The following is a 10,107-nucleotide window of genomic DNA, read 5'->3' as shown; positions in this document are numbered from 1 at the left end:
ACAGTAATTTGATTGGTTTTTCCTCAACACATTCTGATACATCCTAATAATTTATTCTAATAGTCATGTCTGTGTAAATATCAGCAAATAAATATTTTAATATGTAAAGACCATAAGTGTCATCTGTGAAGAGCATGTCAAACAACCTCAAAGCTTTGTTTTACTGATAACAATTTTATTGTGAAAAAGTCGTTGCTTTTCNAGAACGTCAGATAATTACGCAAGATATTCAGCAGCTTTTAGCTTCGACCAAAGGAAAATAGTGTTTACAATTGTGTTCCTACTGCTCCACCAAATCACATTTCCCTTTATCCCATTCACACAGAACTAGAGACCACTCCTTTGGCAACACCAGGAGGGTCCCATCACACTGCCCGACTTAAAAACCATGAGCTTGTTGTGTTTTTAAAATATAATCGGAGGCTTCAGTTACAAAGAGGAAAAACACTTTACAATACAAAAAAAGTTGAAATGGAACCTTCTAACTAAGTCACAGAATTTCTTTGCACCATATAATGTGCATAAAACAGAGAAGAACAACCATTGCTCTCAGGCGATGGGGTTAAACTAATACCTACAGGTGCCCAAAAAAAGAATAAAACAACACTTCATTGTAGTATTTCTATTACCACAACCTTTTGGGAGTATTCAAAGATTAAGAGAGGGGGCAGTAACACCTTCTGTGGACCCTTTAGCATTAACGTCACCCAACAGATGGACACCAATACGCACAACTGCTCTAAAACACATAGTCAACATGTGCCAGGATCATTCTATCGGTTATAGCGACTGCAAAAGGCCTGCAGCAAATAGCTTATAGGTCAAACACCGAGAGCTCGCAGCCCTCTGGGAAAGTTTAAAGGCCCCCTGCTGGCAGCCTGTCACTCAGCCCGCTTTAAACGGGCTTCATCGGGCAGGTGTGCCGCTGGAGGCCAGGGCTCATCCCTGAGATGAAGGGGGCGGAGGAGAGAAGGGGAAAAGACTGCTGGGAGGCTTGATGAAATGAAGGGCATCCTCTATTCGACAACTGTGGCTCATCAGACCTGGAAGAAATGCGCTGGGAGAAGCGAAAGAAGTGCTGTAGATTCCCCTTGCTTTGTTTGTGCTTGATATTTAGAAGCAAGCTCGAACGGGTTCATTATCCTTCATTCTGACATACATCTATAGGAGAAACCATGCTGTATATGCGGATTAAAAGGGCTTCGAGCAAAAACCTGACTTTCGAACTCATGCTGCAACACTAAAAAACTGGTAGAACTTTGAAATTATCGGGCATTTTAGCCGGTAAAGGGCGGAAACTGGTACTGAAAAGTGTTTGTTTGAGTGAGAAAATCGGGCTGCAAGGCAGTTGTGGTATTAAATTGTGGACACGAGAAGAGAAAGGTCATTACAGTATAAGCTTAAAACTATTGTAAATGCAACAAATAATCCCACAAGACATGCAGGAAAAAACAAAACGAGAGAAAGCGAGAAGCCCAGAGTAAACAAAAGACAAAAAAACCCCTTTGCCGATACTGTCCCCTGAGGAGAAATTTCCTGTAATCTGTGTTTAAAGAGAAGACAGTTCTGACCCGACGACATCACCGCTTTCTGGATCTTCAGCGAGGAAAGATTGTGAATGAACAGAAGGTGCCTGGAAATGCTTGCGCCGCCGATGGTCCCACAGTCCACATTCAACAACACAGTCATTGTGCAAACGACCAGCAAATTCAGAGACCACCAATCTGCAGTGCAAATCACATTTTTAATACATCAGTTCATACGTAAGCACTACATGTCATTTTGCATCAGCCCTCTCATCGCTGGCAAGCATGCAAGACCATGTGACGAGGTACTTCAGTATTTGCAGGGAGAACAGGCCCCTGCAAAGAGCAAACAAAAAAAAGAGGAACGCCATATGCAGAGCGCTGAGGATAATGAGCATGAGCAAACGAGAACAAAACCAAAGCGTATTATAAGCCCATAAAACAACTTCAAAACGAGGCCTCTCAGCCAACGCGGGGTTATAGAGCGGCACGGACTCTCCAGTAGAGGGCGCTAGCGCGGAAGGAAACATGCCACTGCAACGAAATCAGAGTCTGACCAAGGGTTTGTTTTTATCCACGAGCTGTGAGTGAGGAGTCAACTGTACTGCAGCAATGTGAGGGGAGAAATGTAGCCATCCGTAGCGGCAGGAAGCGTTTGTTCACATCCTGCTCTCCCCACACCGGGAGGTGGCGCACCTGTCGCGTCATTGGCCCAGCCCCGTGTTGGTTTCCTGGTGTGTTTGTCCGAGTGCACCTGAGTGTTATGTAAGGGAAGGGAAGCCCCGCCCCTGCGCCCAGAGGCTAGGAGATCTTACAGTTGTTCCTGGTGCAGTTCTGTGGCGGACTCTGAGGCGGCCGGATGGATTTGGAGCGTTTGAGGCTGTTGCCTTTGCTGCCTCCGGCGGCGTTGGCTAGCGAGTAGGATCGTCCGTGCATCATGACGGCATTCATGCCGTTGGCCATGGAGAACGACTTCAGATGGCTCTTGATGGCCACAGGAAGCGGCAGCTTATCGATTAGGTGCACGGGGGTGCAGGACACAATGGCGCGGCAGCACAAGTCCTGCAGGCTGAAAACTGCAACAGGACACAGACAAAACACACACACTTGAGTTACAAGACAAAGACGATCAGAACAAACCTGAACGCTTACATAATCGAACTATAAAAACAAAGGAAAAAAAGCATGTGATGCTCCAGGGATTCAACAGTAGCTGCCTCCGCGCATCTGCATGCTGAGATCATTTTATATTCTCTTTACAAAAGTAATGAGAATGTTTTAAATTATTCAACATTCCCTCAGCAGATGTTAACACGCCGCCTGCATTTCTGTTCAGATGGAGTCGAATGCAAATGAGATTCACATGGGAAGCCTGACATGGGAATATTGGTTAACCGTGTTAGAATGTGCTCTATGAGGACAAACCTCTAGGAAGGACGTTTGGTATGTTTAGCAGGCAGGGTGCTGACAGCAAGCCTTCAAAATATAATATTAAAATGTATTATATTTCAAATATAGTTCAAAGGTTTGGGGTCAATACTGTTGTTTTTGAAAAAAAAAAAAAATATTACTCTCACTAAGGCTGCATTTGTTTGCAATAAGAAATTTTAAATGCAACTGAAATATTTTAAAATGTAATTTATTCTTGTTACATAGTCCTTCAGAAATCAGCCTAATTTGCCAATTTGGCGCTCAAGCAACATGTCACATTATCAATTATAAAAAGTTAGAATTCATTCTTGAAGCTTAAAAATTGCAATAAAAACTGTAACTGATATTCTGTAACTCTAATTATATTCTAAATATCTGAAACCTCTGATCAATTTTAATTGCTGTTGCTGAATTCAAGTATACATTTTTTTTTAAAAACAAAATCTTACAGATTTGTAGTAGAAGTATACATTTATTTAATGCCACGTCAGCATCAAAGGTTATTTTACAATAGAACAGAATATAATAGGAGAGCAATTTTGAAAGGTGTGCTGAAAGCGCTTGCCATCTCAGAACTGCAGGACGCTGCTTCTGCTAAACAGCTCATCTGAGGCGCTGTGAGGTCTCAAGGGAAAATCCCACATAATAGTGGAAACAGACAGAGAAAGAAGTGCTTCACTGAAAGCCTTCTGCCTCTAATTACGTGGCTCTGGACAACATTCAGTGCGGTTTTCAATGCTAATGGAAAGCTATGCTGATCATGCCAGTCTTCCTGCATCACCCCGAAGGCTGAAACCCAAGATTTCCACTGTGTTTGTTGGACTGTGATCTAAAAAGTGCAGAAAGCATGGACCTTTCTCCACTTTTTCATTGATTTCAAAGTGAAGAGATGTATTATCGGTCTATTAAAAGGCATGCTTGACGAGGACTCACCTCTGTTGGGCCTCCAAAACTTCTCCATGCCATGCCTCATCAGCACGATGCGCGACAGCTCTGTAAACGACTCAATGACGTTGAAGTTGCAGAGAGGGCTCACTTCGAAAAACGTCATACCGTTCTTTTCTGCGTACGCACGTGCCTGTTCTGTAGGGACCTGACGCTTGAATGCCAGGTGCAGCCGGTTACCCACAAGAATACGGGGTACACCAGGTGCGTGCTGAAAGAAAAGGAGACGAGAAAGTGGGTTACAAAAGGGGGATGGGAGGACCGGAGAGATGAGAACGAGGGAGATGCACGCTCCTGTCAGGCTGAGTGAATCTCAAACAGTGTCACAGCTGGCCTGTCTCATTTATTTATTCAATGAGGCCTGTCATATCTGTGCCTTTCTCAAGTCCACAGAGAAAAGAGCACTCTACTGAGCAGCAGCAAGTGGGTTTAAATAAATCTTATTCTTCAATCTTGAACCTCAAATAATGCTCTGAAAGATGTATCCTATCAGTTATTAGTTGATAATGAATAATTACGCTCATTCATTTAATCATTAAAACACTAATACTTTAACACTGTTTAATGTAATCTTCAGCAAACCTGAAAGGAAATGTATACAGAAAAATAATATAAATGTTTCATACTGTGCATTACAGTGTGGCCTAAATTTACTTCAGCATTTAAAACTAAATGATTGATTTTAATCAAGGACATTTTAAACTGTATTATATAACATTATTATGTAAAAGTCATATATATAATACATTTAATATTGCTTGAGCAGCAACTTCTGACAGGATCGTGTGACACTGAAAAGCTTTTCCCCATATAAGAATAAATTACATGACGAAGTAAATACATTTTTATTAAATAAAGAGAGACCCTAACCCTAACCCAATCGCTAACATCAGAACCGTAGTGTAAACATTTTGTGAACATAACTACAAACCTAAAAATGCCTCAACTTGTCTTAGACAAGACAACAAAATATCTTAGATTACAAAATGTTTATCAACTGACTGCGAGAGACCTTAAAAATGTCCTCCCTACATTAAATTGAAGCTTACTGAGCAGAGCAAAGCAAAGCAATGCACTGCATCATGCACCCTTCCGAAGCTCAGCAAGGTCAAAGCTCATTCTGTAATGAAATGACTCACTGTGAATCATCAGCTTAAATCTGACTCAAGTAAATGCGGCAAAGTCAAAACAGAGCCTTAAGTATTCTAATATTTACCAAAGCGGGTCAAAAGTCCTCAAGTTTAAGTCTCTGCTGCCAACTAATACAACACACTCCCTCTTTCCGTCGTATGTGCGCTTTGTGCTTTCTGCAGCTCTTAGTGTGAAGAAATCTTCAGTGTGCGACAAACACACGCTCACTAAGCGCAGATATCCACACATATCCACTTAAACATTCACAAGAACACGATTCTCATACAAGGAAGGAAGGAAGAGACCGTGACAGAGTAGCCTAAAAGGAAGGGGGCTGTAGTAAGAGAGGACATCCTCTCTGGATATCAAACACAGCAACAGGAACGGAAGGGAAGGAAAGGAGAGNTATTCTTTTATGAACACACATGTGTGCATAATATGCAGTATAATATGCATGCAGTAAAGTAGGGACATCTATCTATCAGTCACTAGCTTATAGCCCACAGGACTATGGGTATCTTAGCGATCTCACTTCCTGTTATCCTAAGGAGCAGCTTAATTGTACCTCATCAATCTCCCTGATCCAGCGGTCTATCCCGTCAAACGACCAGCGGTTGGTGATGTCATACACCAACAGGATCCCCTGTAGAGGACAAACAAACATGTATTGTTAACCCGTATCCTGTTCATGCAGTAAAGAGGGATGTTAACAGCACTTACAGGACGTGAACTGTACTGAACGCAAAACTATTTTAACACACTCCAAGCCCACTTTGTTGGACTCAGACTCTTGAAGCAAACTATACATAAACACATTGATATATCCTTTGTTATGTAAACACCATGTCCATTTTTGCTTTCAGCAAAGCACTTAGTACGACGTCGGTCCTCCTAGTGAGAACAAAGGGTGAAACTCGAACACTAAAAGTGCTTTTACCTGCGCTCCCCTGGAGTACGACCGGAAAATGGTGCAGAATCTGCCTTGTCCCGAGGTGTCCCTGAAAGCGAACAGAGACATGTCAGGACAAAAATCACACTACAATACTACGTCAGTTAAGCTTGACACATGAGCTTTGTTTCAAAATACTGTGAGCTTCTTTCATCGCATTTTAAGGCATCATAAGTCAATTTAAAATGTGAAAGCGGTTCCAAAAGGTGATCATCGTCATAATGCTGTTATTAATTCCTTTAACAAAGATGGCAATACCAGAATGCACTGCGACAAACTCACCTTCGTGTATGGCAGCTAAACATGAGAAAATCGTACATAAAAATACATTATTTGTGTGCTATGCATTTCATGTGCTTGTAGGAGTATCGCATTACCTTAATATCAAGCTAACATCAAACTAAAGCTCCCTGCTTCAGCACTATATGCGTAGCTGCCTATGAAAAGCGTTCCAAATCGGTCGCTTAAGAGGTTCTATTTCAGTTACAATGCTCCCTTAAAAGGCGGGAGCCTATGTAGGCAGTAAATAGATAGGCGGCTCACTATATTTTAGAACAAAGCTGCGTGTTTGAAATCTACACCGTCTTGGACGCCAAGTTTAAAGTTAACCCAAATACAAGATGACTCAGGCGCTTGAGTTGGCGTCACAGGCTAGAAAAACGAGTTTTCCACTGTGGCATGTCCGCACCCAAATAACCTTTCCAGCTGCCTACACACTATCTGTGAGAAATTTCTCACACAGTTCAGATGACTATACCAGGATGGAAAGTGTTAAACAAATACGCATAAAAAAAGCCCAAGTGGTAGCTGCGTTTTTGTGGGGCTGAGCCCACTTTTGGAAAAGCTGTTAATTGCTTCAGAGTGCTCATCAGATATACCTTCCATCTCTGAGACATGCCATAAGAAACATAGATGTAGGAAGAGATTGAAGCCCTGTTGAGGGAGTCTATAAGGAATATGCACTAAGAAGACCAATTACTATAAAAGTATTACGTTATATAGCCCAGCACATTACAGCAGGCCATAGGAATTTCCTCAAGGGTTTGGAGAATTGCTCCTCGGGCACTTAGCACACTGTGTGTTAACGCTAATGAGCTTGTTGTTTGTCTTCATAATGTGTAATTCTGCTATCTTATACTCCAATGCTTCCTTGATTAGGGAACTTTTCTTTCTCTCCGGGGAAGTGGCTCCACGCTTTTATGGATATATAACAGAAAGTGTACATATATCAGATCATATATGTATTTTTTTTTTTTTACTACTGGCTAAGTAAGGATAGAAAAAAGTAAACTACATGAATTTTATACCTCATGTTTCCTATTGACTGGAAAACAACAAACACTCATATCTGTAAAGCGGGGAAAACTTGGACACGGTTTACTTATTTTGCAAATCAAGTTTCCGTCTGTCTCTTTGTTCATTTTCATTGCAATGAAAAGGAAAACCTGCTATCTGTGGAATGAAGCCTTATTATAACAGAACATGAGGGTAGGGACGCAACAAAACGATGCCAAAGGTGAGGCTGAGGAAAAGTGACTGTGGCATCGCCTGGACAGGACAGACTACAGTCCACAGCCAAATAGCGTATACGTTCTGCGCTTGCACGAGAGAACATACCTACCATACAAGCACATGGCAGTAGTCTCTATTCGGCATCAGGGAAACCAGAAAAGTGAGAAACGTTGATATACAAAGCAAGCAGCATTTGCTTTTACCATTGTTTACACCAGTCACGCTCATTACGGCACTGTTCTGCATCGAGGGGAACTACGGAACAGGGGTTGTGATGCACTTACCAAAGCTCAAGCTTCACTCTCCGCCCATCCAACAGGATTGTGGTGGTCTTGTAGTCTATTCCTGCAGAATCAGAGACAGAGAACACTTAGATAAGACACCTACATGTCTGTCTGCCATCAGATATCACAAAAGCTTGCCTACTGAAAAGAAAATACTCTAGACAGGATCGGGAACTCGAAAAGCTTCGGCCGTCAGCATGATAGCATTTGGTGAACCACCTAATTTAATTCTCAGCCAATTCTTCCTTTCATTAGCAGACACTAAAGCTGAAATGACTATCTTGATAGTGACTGTGCACATTCGGTGGAAAGCTTGACAGCTGCAACCAATCTGCTGTTACCTAATGCTATCATAGCTGAAATGTGACCAGGACGCTTCCCATAAGGCGATTACCTTGACTGCTTATCTACATTTATCATTCATAAAACTGAAAAAAAAAGAACAGTACGGGCTCCATCAGCTGAATGGCATTATCTGCAATTTCAGTTGCTTCGCAGCAGGTCAGCATTCAAGCCTACTTTGCATTTTAATAGACAGCTCTGTCTCTAACAAAGGCTCACTGCGTCTCTTTTCATACAGGCCAGTGCCTGTAATATTCACCATGCCAAAAGGGCTTGTCTCAGTGGATCATCTTTTTGCACACTTGAAAAATCTGATTATCTGTAATGCTGACAACATGAACATGGACTTGTCCCCAACCTGAAGTATTCGAGAGAGTTTATTCATCATAATAAGAGCGGTTTTGGCCATTGCTTCCTCTGGTACATCGGTTCTAAAAAGGAAATTAACTTTGTTCCTCTCTGATTAAAAACAAAAAAAAAAGTTGCAACCTTCTGTCGTCTCATCTACTTTGATCTTTGCCGTTTACTTCCTGCAAAGTCATAAAAGAGTGGACCACTACACGAATTAGGGAAGAAGATTAATCACAGTTTTTATCATAAAAATAATGACTGAAAATCGATGTGGTTAGAATATTGTTAGTGACTTACTAACTGACCTACTAAGAGGTGGCCAAGTGGTGTAACCGTTGTTGCGGTTTAATACCAGTAATATCATCAAACTTGTTTAAATTGTGCAGCATTTCAGCATGAAATAAAATAATTACAACACACTACACTGCCATGACAACAATAAATAGTTTTTCTGTTACAATACAACCGTAAACTACAATAGTAAAATCCTAATTTCTTAATTTTCAAATGTTAAACTTATTTTGTTATCAGAATTCAAGTCTTTTAGTATTTTGATAAATCGTTCCCTACAGCAGAGACTTTAAACGGAGCAAAGGAAGGGGAAAGATGGGACAGCAGTCTTTTTTAGGATACTTCGTAAAGCTTTGATGACTCTGAAACAGAACAGGGTCTCCTCTCACGCTGAGCTACAGAGGCAGTTTAAGATCTCCTGACAGGAGAATGTCAGTTGCTTCTGAGCCCATAGACGTCTTCAGTCCTCCATTATTAATCGTCTACAAGAGAACGTAACAAGAGGGAAAATGGCTCGCACTTAAAACGAACCACTGGGGCTGATTTCCTGCTGCTATTCTGCAAAAGCTTTGCTCTTAAGCAGGGCAGCACATCAAGCCAAAGGAGCATCACACTTCCTTCCTCTAGCATCCCTCCTCCTTCGTTCTGGGTAATTGTATGGGCAGATGGCTCGGCTACGAGGCCTGACAAGGGCAGTACGGTGTAATTATCATCTCAGGTTCCAGCTTGGGCCGCAGGCCAAGACTTCCACGCTGAGCAAAGACAGCTCAAAGAGGCTAGTTTTTAAGAAGAGTCAGAAGGGAAAGATCCAGTAGGACTTAAGGACACATGAGAGGGAGCAAGTGGACAGGGACATGTGCAGGCATGTTTCATTTGATTGAAACATCCTATTATCAATGGACAGAGGAAACAAAAAGCGTTTTCAACTGGAGAATGTAGCAACGTTAGATTTTTTCATAGTAGGAGGTCTTTGCTTTCAAAGCATGATGTCTTTGTGTTTCATTGTTGTTGTTTTTTTATGGCATATTTAGATGCTGTGAATTGCGATGTGCCCAGCTACACTGGTGAGACAGAACACTGTGAGTCTGATTTTGAGGATAATTTCAAAGACTGTGAGCACATGAGAAATGAATCGAACATGCCTGAGGCTGAGACAGGTAGAAAAGCTGGTTTCACTGAAAGCATGCATTTCAACAGGAGCTTGTGTGTGTGTCTGTGTTCAAACAGCACACAAGATGACTTTGACTTCCATATCTGATCACCACTTTATCATTCAGCAGAAGGAGAAGAACCTTGTGGAATAGAGATGGGCGATATGGCCTAAAAAATGTGTGTATGTATATAT

The 10,107-nt window shown here is 41.7% G+C and overlaps 1 protein-coding gene across 1 annotated transcript in view; it reads right to left on the bottom strand.

Annotated features, from left to right (window-relative positions):
* Positions 1-1,725: 1,725 nt before the first annotated feature.
* LOC122341799 (ras-related protein Rab-40C-like) overlaps positions 1,726-10,107 on the bottom strand; it is a 13,096-nt gene continuing 4,714 nt past the window's right edge. The window contains exons 2-6 of the mRNA XM_043235430.1: positions 7,779-7,839; positions 5,971-6,031; positions 5,599-5,676; positions 3,891-4,113; positions 1,726-2,602 (exon numbers count right to left, since the gene is read on the bottom strand). Coding sequence (XP_043091365.1) covers positions 2,328-2,602; positions 3,891-4,113; positions 5,599-5,676; positions 5,971-6,031; positions 7,779-7,839 — 698 coding nt within the window. The 3' untranslated portion in view covers positions 1,726-2,327. The remainder of the gene's footprint in view (positions 2,603-3,890; positions 4,114-5,598; positions 5,677-5,970; positions 6,032-7,778; positions 7,840-10,107) is intronic.

This window comes from Puntigrus tetrazona, chromosome 3 (assembly GCF_018831695.1).
Source record: "Puntigrus tetrazona isolate hp1 chromosome 3, ASM1883169v1, whole genome shotgun sequence".
In the NCBI taxonomy this organism is placed as follows: Eukaryota; Metazoa; Chordata; class Actinopteri; order Cypriniformes; family Cyprinidae; genus Puntigrus; species Puntigrus tetrazona.
Note: the sequence above shows the minus strand (reverse complement) of the source record. Positions and strands in the feature narration are given on the sequence as shown.